Source organism: Erythrolamprus reginae, chromosome 12, assembly GCF_031021105.1.
Source record: "Erythrolamprus reginae isolate rEryReg1 chromosome 12, rEryReg1.hap1, whole genome shotgun sequence".
In the NCBI taxonomy this organism is placed as follows: Eukaryota; Metazoa; Chordata; class Lepidosauria; order Squamata; family Dipsadidae; genus Erythrolamprus; species Erythrolamprus reginae.
In genome coordinates this window covers 18,238,911-18,251,708 of record NC_091961.1, presented here as the reverse complement: position 1 = coordinate 18,251,708, position 12,798 = coordinate 18,238,911, and the positions used below count along the sequence as shown (strand labels likewise).

Here is a 12,798-nt window from a genome sequence, read left to right as displayed (position 1 = left end):
TGATTGTTTCGTCTGTCTTTTTACAGAATCTGCACTTCGGATTGTCTATTGATTTTTCAGTCCTGGCTTATTATTATTATTATTGTTGTTGTTTTTGTTGTTGATTCAATTTGTATGGCTGCCCAGCTAAGTGACTCAAAACAGGTAAAAACAATCCAATTAAAAAAAACAAGTTAAAATTAATATAAAATATAAAAATATAAAAACTATACTAAAACTATCAGTTTTTAAAAAAGAACAGAAAATCACAATCAGCACCATAATTCATTCCGTCAGTTCAATGCAGCCATTGTCAGAGCCATGTTTTCAGAATCTTCCTAAAGGCAGGGAGAATCAGGATCAATGCCTGTCTCTATCCACTGCAGCTGGTATCTGGACTCCTGGTACTCCCAACCCAGACATTGTATTGTTCATCCTTGCACACACAATCACTGTACATGCACACACATCACGTTTTGATACCCCTTGCAGTCTCTAAAGTAGTACTTCTCAATCTTGGCGACTTTAAAATGGGCATTGATTAGCCCCTTCGCGGAGGGTGGAGCAGCAGTGGGTTGTACATACCTTCAAACCTGTGCATTGCATGTGCATCCTCTTCATTCAGGTGTGCCCACACACACACCCATGCACACATCCCAATTTTGCTTCTGTTCATGTGTGGAAGCAAAAATTCGCCAAAATTGCATGCATGCACACAAGTGCCCCCTTGCGAGATTTTGCTCCTGCACATGTGCAGAAAGCAAAAAAGCCAAAAAATTCAAGAAAAAAAGATGGTGCTGTCAAACGGACCCACATAGGAGCAGTCGCACACAAATTGCGCAATCTGGCAGCCGCTACCCGTGCAGAGTTGCCCTGGTAAGAACCCACCACTGGGGGGGAGCTAACCTCCAAGAATGATATGACCCCATCCCTTCAACTTATAAGGACTGAGTCTGACCTCTATGTAAAAGTGTCACTTGCCTCTATTCCCATTCTTCCAACGAAGGACGATGGTCAGACTTTGTGTGCAGCTCCCAACAGTACAAAAAATCAATACAATTCTAGAAAAACACTCCCAAAGTTCCAGTGGGACATGGAGGTTAGTTCTACCCTACAAAATGGGGTTAACGTTGGCAGCATCCTTGGCCTTGATTAGGGACTGAAATAAACTTGGGTGAAAAAGCAGCCCCCGGTCATCAAGAAGGTCAAGGCCCAACTCATCCTCCTCCAGCTCACGTGGGAATCTTTATCATCATAGTCAGGGTGTTCGCATTCAGTGGGAAGGCCTCTGGGAGGAGTGGTATCAGAACCCCCTAATGCCACGCCAAGCCTGCCTCGTTGCTGGAGTCCAGAAGCAATACCCCTTTCAATGACCATAACAATTAACTTCTGGACTGTAGGGTCCAAATTGACAATGAAAGGGTAAGAGAGACCAGCAGCGGTGGGTGTGAATGTGGCAGAGACTCTGGAGGCGGGAGCATCAGATGTCTGCTGGGAGTGGGAGACTTCCCAGATATCTGTATCAGCCAACTGAAGATTGGGGTTGTCTAAGGACAAAGCCTCAGAGGCAGCAAGTGAGGCCACATCAGCAGAATCCGAATCCAGACATGCTCTGGCCACTGGCAAAGCACTTAAAGAAGTGAAACATGTCTCATGGTAGGCATGAGCAGTCATCGAGCAGCAGGAGTCCTCCATGCTGACTTGTCGGTTTGCATCCCTCTTAGTGATCTTGGGAGACTTGGCATGCCATCTTGGCATGCTGTTTGCGAGAAGTACCAGCCTTGGAGAAGCCCAAAGGCTCAGTCACTGAATTAGTGTTGTGGCATTTTATTTGGATGTCAGGGTGGTTTGTTGACCTCAGCCATAAGCAGCCATCATCAAGGCGAGCAACAATTAGCAGAAGACGGCAAGAGCAGCTTTTTATATCATTTTGGAACTTAGATTGGAATTTGCACAAAAAGGTAGTAGGCCTCAAATTTCTATGGCATCAAATGGCTTCTGCCCTTCAATAAAGCCTCCAAAATGGCAACCACTCTTATTGGGGCATTCAAAATTGCCACTGCCCACACTTTGAGGCAATCAAAATGGCTGCCACCCTTTTTCGGGCTTTCAAAATGGCCACTATCCTGTTAGAGCCCTCAAAATGGCCACTGAACTCACTTTGAGGCAAACAAAATGGCCACCACCCTTATTGGTGCCAACACTATGGCCATGCCCTTAGCTGCCTCAAGATGGCCACTGCCCTCACAAGGGCATTCAATATGGCCAAGGCCCTGAGTTGCTTCAAAATGGCCACCACTACCCTCAACGCAAACAAGGTGGCCTCTATCACACCTCTGAAGCCTTGGCTGAAGGGACAAGGTCATTCCATTCTTGGAGGCTAGCTCCACCCACTATGAAGAATGTCTGGATTACAACTCCCAGAATTGCTAAGAATTTCTGGAGCCGAATTCACTTCCTAGAATTGTTTTCAATCATCCCAAACTCTAGTTCTCTGGACAGATTACAACATTTTCCTGAATAACAAGCACATATAGCAAACAAAAGAATAAGAGAAACACATATCAGAGCTATCAATAGGGAGTTAACACAAGGACTTAAATTTAAAATCAATTATATACACGCTTGAAAGAAGGAGAAATGGCTTCACCAATCACCATAAAGACATCATTATGGAGGCCAACTATATCTATCAGTGGCTCACCCTTAAAAAGACCTTCTCCTTGTAGCCATCTGCCTTTATTCACCCACAGATTTTACTTCAGACCAAGCAATTCTAAGTACCATAGGTGGGTAGATGCCGTATGGTTCATTTCAGCCTGGGAAAAATGGCCAAACACTGCAGATATTCCAGCTTTACCTCAAGCTAAACATTAGTTTATCCATTAAAAGGAAAAATGGATCCAACAATTGACAGAGACCTGCCTTAATGTATTCAGAAATCAATGAGGACTAGAGTGGTGTTTTTCAAATTTGGCAACTTTAAAAGATGTGGACAGAATTCCCCAATCACAAATTCTGGAAGTTGAGGCCCACACCTCTTAAAGATGCCAGGATTGAAAAACACTGGACTAAAGTACCTTGTTTCCAAGAGTCTGTACAGTAATTTAACTCCTTTTTTCCTTGCATTAGACCTGATTAATGATACTTTAACTTCTTGGATGCCTGCTGTTATTAGGACAACAAGCACCAAGGCTGAATTAGTACCAGGAATATAAAGACAACCACTGCAGCTGAAAAATCTCTAATTCCAGAAACCCATAAGGACTTCAATTAATGGATAGTAAATGGACAAAGAAAATTGAGACAGATACACATTCTTATCTGCCAAACCAATTGCAGAACTAAAACTTTACGCCAGTGTTCTTAGCAAATGTTGCTTTTTCTTTTAATTGCCATCCACAGATGTCTTTGGACTACAGTTCCAGAATCCTTAGCCAGGACTGTTTTGCCCATCACACTTGTAATGTAAAACATTTGGAAAATGGAAGGCTGGGGGGAAAAGTTGCTTTGGGGGATCTAAATATCTCTAATGAAGGCTGAATTATTCAGCTCACCCAGACACATATGCAGTAATGAAATAATAAATGAAGATCACTTCCAGCTTCTTAATTCACAGAGCTGTATCTTGGCTTCCTACCAAAACTACTCAAACACTTTACTTACATTTGGCTGCAATGGTTTATAATCTAAGACAGGCTTCCCCTGCTTCATGGCCCCTGGGTGAGTAAAACTATCTCCTGCACCATCTGGAGGGGCCATTATAGTCACACCAACATTGAACAATGCTAGTTGTTGCCAACACACCTGAGTGCTTTAGGCTGAGGATGACTAATCTATAAGGATGTGCATTCTTAAAACAGTTCATGATGCCTCCCCCTTCTTCAAAAACTAGCCTTAAATTAGGAAACACAGAGGACAGATGTCAAGGTTGAACATAAGTTTATACAAGTTGACACACTCACAGGGAATGGGTAACTGATCAAAATGTGGTAATTGCATTACATTCCAGCCCAGAATTTGCCTGAATATCAAGAATTAACCAAATTTCTTTTTAACCTCCCACCATTTAGCCTCCCATGATGTAAAAAAGATGTTGAGACTAGTGTTGGGCGAACTGAACCCACACAATTCGGGTCCGTACCGAATTTTGTGGTGTTCAGCATGCCAGACCTGAACCCGAATTTTTAAAAAAATTCGTGCTTTGGTTCGGCATTCGTGCCGAACTCCGCGAAAGCCACCGCCCAGCTGTCCTCTGCTGAGAAGAGGAGGAGGAACCGGGCGCCGGTGGCGGCGGAAGAAGGCGAACATCGGGGACGTCGGACGGTTGGGAGGCTGGGAGGGAAGCACAAAAGGAGCTGGGGAATCCCTCCCACGAAGAGATTCCGGGAGCAGAGCTTTGACGTCATGTATACCAGCAGGTTGCTAAGGACGCCAAGGTGATCACTTCCTGGATTCCATGGAATCCAGGAAGTGATCACCTTGGCGTCCTTAGCAACCTGACGGTATACGTGACATCAAAGTTCCGCCCCCGGAATCTCTTCATGGGAGGGATTCCCCAGCTCCTTCAAAGGGAGGTCTTTTCATGTAAATTTTATTTTATTTTTTTTACGAAAAAGGACGCCGCAGTGGTGTTGCAAGCAAAGGGAAGTCTTTTCACGTAAAAATAAATAAAAATATTTTTACGTGAAAGGACCTCCCTTTGCTTGCGGTGCCGCTTCGGCGTCCTTTTTCGTAAAAATAAAAAAAAATAAAAAACCTGTTAAAATAAAAAACGATGAGATTCCAAGGGCAGAGCTTTGGTGCCATAGACCGTTCGGGTTCAGCTGAACTTTGCGTGAAGTTTGTCCGAACTTACCGAACCCAAACACCGTTAGGTTCACCCATCACTAGTTGAGACTCTAGAAAGAGTGCAGAGAAGAGCAACAAGGATGATTAGGGGACTGGAGGCTAATATATATGATGAACAGTTGCAGGACCTGGGCATGGCTTGTCTAGTGGAGAGAAGGACCAGGGGAGACATGATAGCAGTGTTCCAATATTGGAGGGGTTGCCATAGGGAGGAGGGGGTTAACCTATTTTCCAAAGCACCTGGAGGCCAGACAAAAAATAATGGATGGAAACTGATCAAGGAGAGATTCAACCTAGAAATAAGGATAATTTTTCTGACAGTAAGAACAACCAACCAGTGGAACAGATTGCCTTCAGAAGCTGTAAATGCTCCAACAATGAAACTTTTAAAAAAGAGATTGGATAAGCATTAATCTGAAATGGTATAGGTTTCCTACCTAAGCAATGGGGTTGGACTAGGAGAATTCCAAGTCTCTTCCAACTCTGTTATATATTTTTTCTTTTTTTAAAAAAAATCCTTTTTTTCTTGTTAAAATAGTTTTTATTAATTATTTACACTAAAACAAAGACAGGACAAATACAATGCAGAGAAAAGAAAACAATACTGTACAATAATACACACAATATACACAAAAAAGAATAAAAAAATTAAATTAAAAATATATATTAAAAAAATAAATAAAACATAACATATTTTTGCCAGCCTGCAGGTTGGCATTGTTACTACAGCTTTCACTATTGTTTACTATATTCATATTTTTACAAGAATCTTGGTCATGTATATTTCACTCTTATATCCAGCATTTTATGATAAAGAAATAACAAAGGGTAACAAGATTGCTATGAAATAACATATTTGACTGTAATGTAATTATTTAAAGTTTTAAATATTTTTTTTGGTCAACCCAGTTATACCATCTTTTCCACGTCTGGTAGAATTCTGTATTATCTTTTTGTCGAATTTCCATTGTCAATTTATCAATTTCAGCAATTTCATACATTTTATTTATTATATTATTTAGTTTCCAATTTTGCGCAAATATGATTCTGGCCACAGTAGTTATGTGTATTATTAGATATCTGTCCTCTTTTGCTATTTTTTGCCTGATAATTCCGAGCAGGTATAACTCTGGTTTTAGTGGAATTTGTAAATTTGTTATTTGCTCTAAATGATTTTTGATTTTAGTCCAATATTTTTTAGCTTTGGGGCAAGTCCACCATCTATGATAGAAAGTTCCAATTTTCTTTTGGCACTTTCAGCGTGTTGTTGATGTATTTGGAAACATTTGCCACCTGTAGAACATTTTATAGATATTCTCTTTATATGTAGAAGATGTTGTCAATTTATATTTTCCCACTCAACAATATTAATAGTGTACCCAAAATTTTGAGCCCATGCTATTATGGGCCCTTTAACCTGATCTTCCATCATTTTGACATTAAGGAGTTGTTTATAAAAATTTGAAACCAATTTTTCTTCTGGGCCAAATAATATTTTGTCTAATTGATTTTTTCATTGCAATCATATTTTCTGATCTTCATTGTATTTTGACTTTATTTGTAGGTAATGAATCCAGTCAATTTTTTAAATATATATTTTTCTATATTCTATTTGAATGACATTGTTAATTTATCCTATAATTGGGGTTGGAACTATAGTCCAAGTATCAAACCAGAGAGATCCACACTGGGAAAAAATTGTATATCTGATCATGAACAGGAAATTAATAATTCTGTTCCACAAGATTATGCAATGCATCTCCTAATCCCTTTTCTTATGCTAAGAAACTGCTTTCTTATGCTTTTTTCGTAACATGTATTTCCTTTGTATCATCCCTACAATTGGCCAATGGGAGATGGTCTCAGCCAGATGCTGTGCCATTTGTTATCTTTTCATAAATTATGCAATAGCCATAACATTGGCAAATTAGCCCACAAATAATTACTGTTCTGAATGACTGGCACTTATTAAGTAACACCAGTAAAATCAAGCCAGAACTCAAATATATTTAGCAATCTGAACAAGCATTTTTATCTGGAGGTGGGTTGTGCTTCTTCCTTGCCATTGAAACCATGTGGCCTCTATAGTGAAAAGTACTCTCTTTGCATTATGTCCCAGGCAGAACTGGATAGAAATATCAGGTCTTGATGTTAGTGAAACTGGGTTGATAGTCTCTATCTCCTCACTCACCCACCAGTATTGTTGCTGCAATACTTGTCTTGTTTTACTTTTGTCTGCTTATCATTTCATATTTTTGTGTACATGTGTGTGCATGTATTGCATTTGGGAATACAGTACATTAAAAGATTAGGTGATAGATAGGTAGAGAGAGAGAGAAGGAACGAGAGAGAGATGATTAGATAGACAAACAAAAGTCAGAATTGTTTACTGAGGAAGACTCCAAATGGCAATTTTATCCATCCCATCAATAACACAGACCCAGAATTTATGGCTCTTTGTGCTATCACATGATGGCTTTTATGAGGTTTTGCCAAAAGCTGGCATTTGGGAGTTTTTAACTTTCTCAACGAACCATTGGTTTACTTAATGATGGCAGCCTTTGTTTATTGACTGCTACAAAAAGGTCATAGAATGAAGTCAGTCAACCCATTTTATGACCACCATACCTTACAACTGTGAGAAGCAGGCTCCCTTAAGATCGTAAGTCGAGAACTACCTGTACTAATGACCTATCTTCTTCCATTCTAGAGAGGGGCTGTCCAAATGCTGGCTGAGTCTCAAGGTCTACCTGTAACAGTCCTATGGGGATTAGAATCTAGAGTAGCAGCCCCAACCTTTTGGGTATCAGGGATAAATTCCATGGAGAAAGGTATTTCCATGGACCGGAGGAGGTATGGTTTGCCTGCATCCCACGGATGGTGCATCACTTGTTTGCATGGTCCGGTAGCTGGCATACCATGGCCCGGGGGGGGGGGGGGGGGAGATGGGGGACCCATGATCTAGATGGCAAATTCTTGCAGGAAAAAGAGATCAAACTGTCAATCAGCAACTAGATGTTGAAAAAGGACCTCCACCACACACAAATATATACACATACACATACATAGACAACCCTTACTGCAAAAACCATCACTTAGAAAAGCAGGTGATTACAGCCATTCAATGAACTGCAACTCATTTCTAGCAAAAATTTAAACAGTGAAGGATGGCTCAGCATGGAATAAGTTGTCTCACCATAAAAATCCAAGAGATGCACATATATTAAAGCCTATTTGAATGAAACAGTGGCCAAAGATTCTGCCTGACAATCTGAAACTTCTACTGGAAAAATCTACTAGGAGAATAAATTGTCCACAGTTTCCCTATTATTTCTCCACTTTTGCATCTTCTATTCTCTTCAAAAGCTGCTGTTAACAATAGCATAACACACCAAAATGGCTAAAAAAAAAGCGCAATTCTGTTCAATTGCATCCGATTCTTGCAGACCGACTAGGCAAGTCCCTCCAGCTTTCTCGGCATGATGTGTTTTTTTAAAAAATAGTTGCCTCCTTTCTAGGGCTGTGAGAGAGAGACTGATTGGTGTCATCTAGTTGGCTTTGTGCCCAAGACAGCACTAGAATTCAGTTTCCCAGTTTCTAACCTGATACTTTAACTACATCAATCTGGTTCTCTTTTTGAACTTATGAATGTATAAATTCTGGCCTATAAATACTAAAAGGTGTTTGGTTAGAAAATTTCTAAACTTTCTTTTATCTAAGGATCTCCTCTTTTTTTAATTCAATTTTTTGTTAGGATGAAAAAACTAAACAGGGGGAAAATGTGTGTGGATGGGGGAGTTCTACTACTGCAGTAGCTAGAAGCAATCCCTGGTTTTATTTCCAATATTTCCCATAGGGAAGGTTAGGAGGGATGTTTGCTTGTACCTGATCAGCTGTGAGTAGAGGTTCCTCATTAATACCAGAATCATTTTCACTCTTCTCATTAAGCTCTTCCTCCTCCTTCTCGTGGATCTGAAAAAAAGGAGAAAACAAACCGCATGCAGATTCAGTAGAAAATATGGGCCCCTGGTAGGTTGTTGTTGTGATTTACAGGTTGAGAGAGAAGAAGGAATCTCACACTAATTCTTATAGCACATTCACTTGAAGGGTTGCGACTGTGCAGTTAAGACACTGGGTTTGTTGACTGGAAGGTTGGCAGCTCACAGTCCAAGCACCACATTACAGAGAGGGTTCCTCTTGTTTCAGTTTCTGCCCACCAAGCAGTTTGAAATGCTTGGTGGACAATAGATAAATAGGTACACTTTGATAAGAAAGTAACCTTAGTGTATAATCATGCCAGACACATAAATATAGAAGCATCTTCAGACAACAATGGCTCCCTCAGTTAGGAAATGGAGATTAGCACCCCACCCCTAGAGTTGGATACAACTGGACAAAGAAAACTTTCATCTTTTTTACCTTTCATTTCAAAAAGATGAATCTATGGCATTTCTCTAACTCCAAATTCTGTTCTACTAACACACACGCATACACACAAACACCATAGTGGGATGTTAGCCCTTCACTGAGCATAGTTGACTGGATTAGTTCTGTCAAGACCTGGGAGTAGGAATTGTCAAAGTAATGGGAGAGATTTCTTGAGCCAAATAAAATTGTCCTAGGGAATATCTTGGGGAACCGAAGGATCTGCTTGACAGCTGCAATCAATAGCCCCAAACTGCTGTTGTCCGAAGGGCTTTTAAGAGGAGCAATTTTATTCTCCTTAGTGTCAGCATCATCTCCATTTCTTCTAGGGGGAACTGGCAAGGAAACAAGGAAGTGTTAATACCTGCTGAAATTTGCCTGCCAAGACTAGTTACCATTTTAATTTTCCAACGTGTCCTCAAGTGACCTTACAGCCAGATAGCAGGAACACAGAGATAATTTAAAGTAACAGCTAGGGTGTAAAAACAAATCAAAATTTAAAGCTAACATCAGTCAAAGAGACTGTGCCTCTTCAAAGTTGAATGTAGCCTTTGAAGCGTGTCTCTGTGTGTTTGTATTTGTGTAATTTTTTCAAATAGACAAATTCTACCCAGTTACCTTGCATTTCCTGTAAAGCAGTATTTTCCAACATTGGACAATTTCAGATATGTAGATTTCAACTTCCAGAATGCCCCAGTCTGCAAAGAAAGCTGAAGTCCATATTTCTTTTTAAAAAGGTCAAGGTTGGAAAACACTGCTGTAAAGAGAGACAAACTAAAAGAAAATGGGGCATCTCTTTTCTGAGGCAGCAATCTGGACAGAAATTGGGGAAGAGGGGAGGAAGAGGTGATAGTAGTATGGAATCTGCCTTGTTATCTGGAAATCGTTTCTTGCCATTCCATTCAAGCCAAAGTCCTCTCCATATTGCTCTTATTGTCTGACAACTTTGATTTTGAAAGGCAATCAATATGTTCTCATCTCACCATTTCCCTGGCTGCAGCAATTTATTCTGCTGAATTGCTGCATTGGCTGATGTTCTCTACTTTTCTGTTTCCTGGCGTGTCAATTGCAGAACTCACTGCTCAGGAAAAGAGGGCTACTGAAGGACTCCCAAAAGGGTATGGAAGAGGCTTCAAATTGCCTTTCCTGGAAAAGTGACGTACTGAGGTACCATCTTGGCTTGAGTGGGAAGTACACCTGATTCAGGGTCATCTCAGCAGCCAACAGTCTGGAAGGGGTCCTAGCTTACCAGTGCCTCTGCCAGCAGTGCCCTACATAGAATCATAGAGCTGTAAGAGATCTTTGGAGGTCTTCAAGTCCAACACCCTGCCTAAGGCTGGAGTCCTTATTTCACTCCAGACAGATGGTTGTCCAGTCTCTTTTTAAAATATTCCAGTGATGGAGTACCCACAATTCTGGAAGGCAGGCTGTTCCATTCTCATTGTCAAAAACTTTCTCCTTAGTTCCAGGTTGGGTCTTTAAGGATCCTGAAGGATCTAATGAGCTCTAAGCCATTATCATAGTTATTGGAACAAAATATTAGAGCAAAATAATACCTAGGAATTTTATTCAAAGGAAGGTTTTTAGGACATAAAGAAGAGAAGGGAGCAATTAAGCCATCAACCCTGACTGCTCTTTACCAGGCCAGATCCTGAAGATGAACCTCAAACACTTTGGCCACCAAATGAGAAGGAAGAACTCACTGGAGAAGACCCTAATGGTGGAAAAGATTGGGGGCAAAAGAAGAAGGGAATGACAGAGAATGAGGTGGCTGGATGGAGTCACTGAAGCAATCGGTTTGAGCTTCAAATGGACTCTAGGGAATGGTAGACAATAGGAAGTCCTGGGACAGGGATGGGTTATAAGTTACCTCATTGCCGGTTCGCTTCCTCCTGCACCATGCAGGTGCCAAAAACCCAACCTCTTTGCATATGCAGAAGCAAAAAACAAAATGACGGCACCTCCAGAGCCACCGAAAGAACCAGTTTGAGGGTGTGGCCAGCTGGCCATCACTGCCGATTTGGTGAGCGTAGGGAAATTCCCACTACCGGTTCTATAGAACCGGTGCGAACCGGCAGGAACCCATCTCTAGTCTGGAGGAATGTTGTCCATGGGCTCGCGAACGCAACTTCGCAACTAACAACAAGACTGCATCCAACTCTCCATCACAGCTTGGACACTGAGCTTCTTTAACAGAACTGAAATCCCATCTTACTAAAACCACTTTTCTCAATTTGGTGCCCTTCAGGGGTTCAATTCCCACTGTGGCTGGGAACACAGTAAAGTTGCATTAATGGAAGTTGTATTGCAGAGCATCAACTGATTTACTGCTAATAGAGGACAGACATCAACAATGAAAGCTACTGTACATTATGAAATGGTTCTGTGTTAATTGAAACAGACCAGTGCCAGTTAAATTTCACTCATATTTTTCTGATTAAGGAGAAAGAAGGGATGGAAGTGTCTATGATTCCAACTATTTCTTTTAAGGATACCTAACATAAACATGGGAACATTGTTATTTAGGGAAATTTGGGAAGTCTGTACTGCTATCCAGGAATGATTTTTGGCATATTCTTAGGTTCTGCCTTGTGAAAAGGCAGCCAAATGTTATTTTAACTTTTAAGACCTCCATTCCTGTTTTTTGGATTTTAGACAGAGCTTCAGCACAAGCACGTCCCTTGTTGTATCTTTTGAGTAATGGAGGGGAAGGTTGACATCAGCCTATCCAGGTAACTACCTCTGTGTCCGAGATATTGCCATTGAGCACTTCGATGTTGGGATCCCTCAGGTCCTCGGTGATGGATGGGATGTAATTGTCTGTTAGAGCATCCCAGACCCTGCAGAAGAAAGCAAGAAGTATTATTATAGAGAATCTGTCTTGGATGCAGAGATGCTTTCCTCAAGGCTGTTAGCAGGGGTCCCCAAACTTGGCAACTTTAAGACTTGTGGACTTCAACTCCCAGAATTCTCCAGCCAGCTATGCTGTCTTGAGAATACTGGGAATTGAAGTCCACAAGTCTTTAAATTGCCAGGTTTGAAGACCCCTGCTGTTAGCTTGGTCTACAGCAGGAGTCCCCAAACTTTTGAACCTCAGGGACCACGAAGGTTATACTTTTAAATTCTATGGGCCATCAAAGTCCCGCAGACCACTAATATGATTTTTTAAAAGAGAAATACATTTTAAAACAATGATAAGAGAACTTCCATTTTATTCATATGAAATACACCTATTTAGCATAACATAATCATAAATGCTTATTTAACTATAAGAAAATCATAAATGCTTATTTAATCATAACAAAATATTTAAAAGTTGTTTAATTATTAAAGATACCATAATTATAACAAAATAATTTAAGATTATTTGATGGTGGCTTGCTGACGTTGTTGAAAAAGTCAGCCACATATTCCAGAGTTGTAACTGTAGTCTTTTCCCTTCTCCCCCTTTCCTTTCCTTTTCTTCCTTTCCTTTCCTCTCCTCTTCTTCCTTTCCTTTCTTCTTCCTAGACTGGATTAATTAGTCTTGGACACATTTGGCCC

The 12,798-nt window shown here is 40.6% G+C and overlaps 1 protein-coding gene across 1 annotated transcript in view; it reads right to left on the bottom strand.

Annotated features, from left to right (window-relative positions):
- Positions 1-12,798, bottom strand: part of FEZ1 (fasciculation and elongation protein zeta 1) — a 43,955-nt gene that overhangs the window by 12,463 nt on the left and 18,694 nt on the right. Inside the window, exons 3-4 of the mRNA XM_070765555.1 lie at positions 11,996-12,095; positions 8,716-8,802 (exon numbers count right to left, since the gene is read on the bottom strand). Of these exons, the coding sequence (XP_070621656.1) occupies positions 8,716-8,802; positions 11,996-12,095 (187 nt within the window). The remainder of the gene's footprint in view (positions 1-8,715; positions 8,803-11,995; positions 12,096-12,798) is intronic.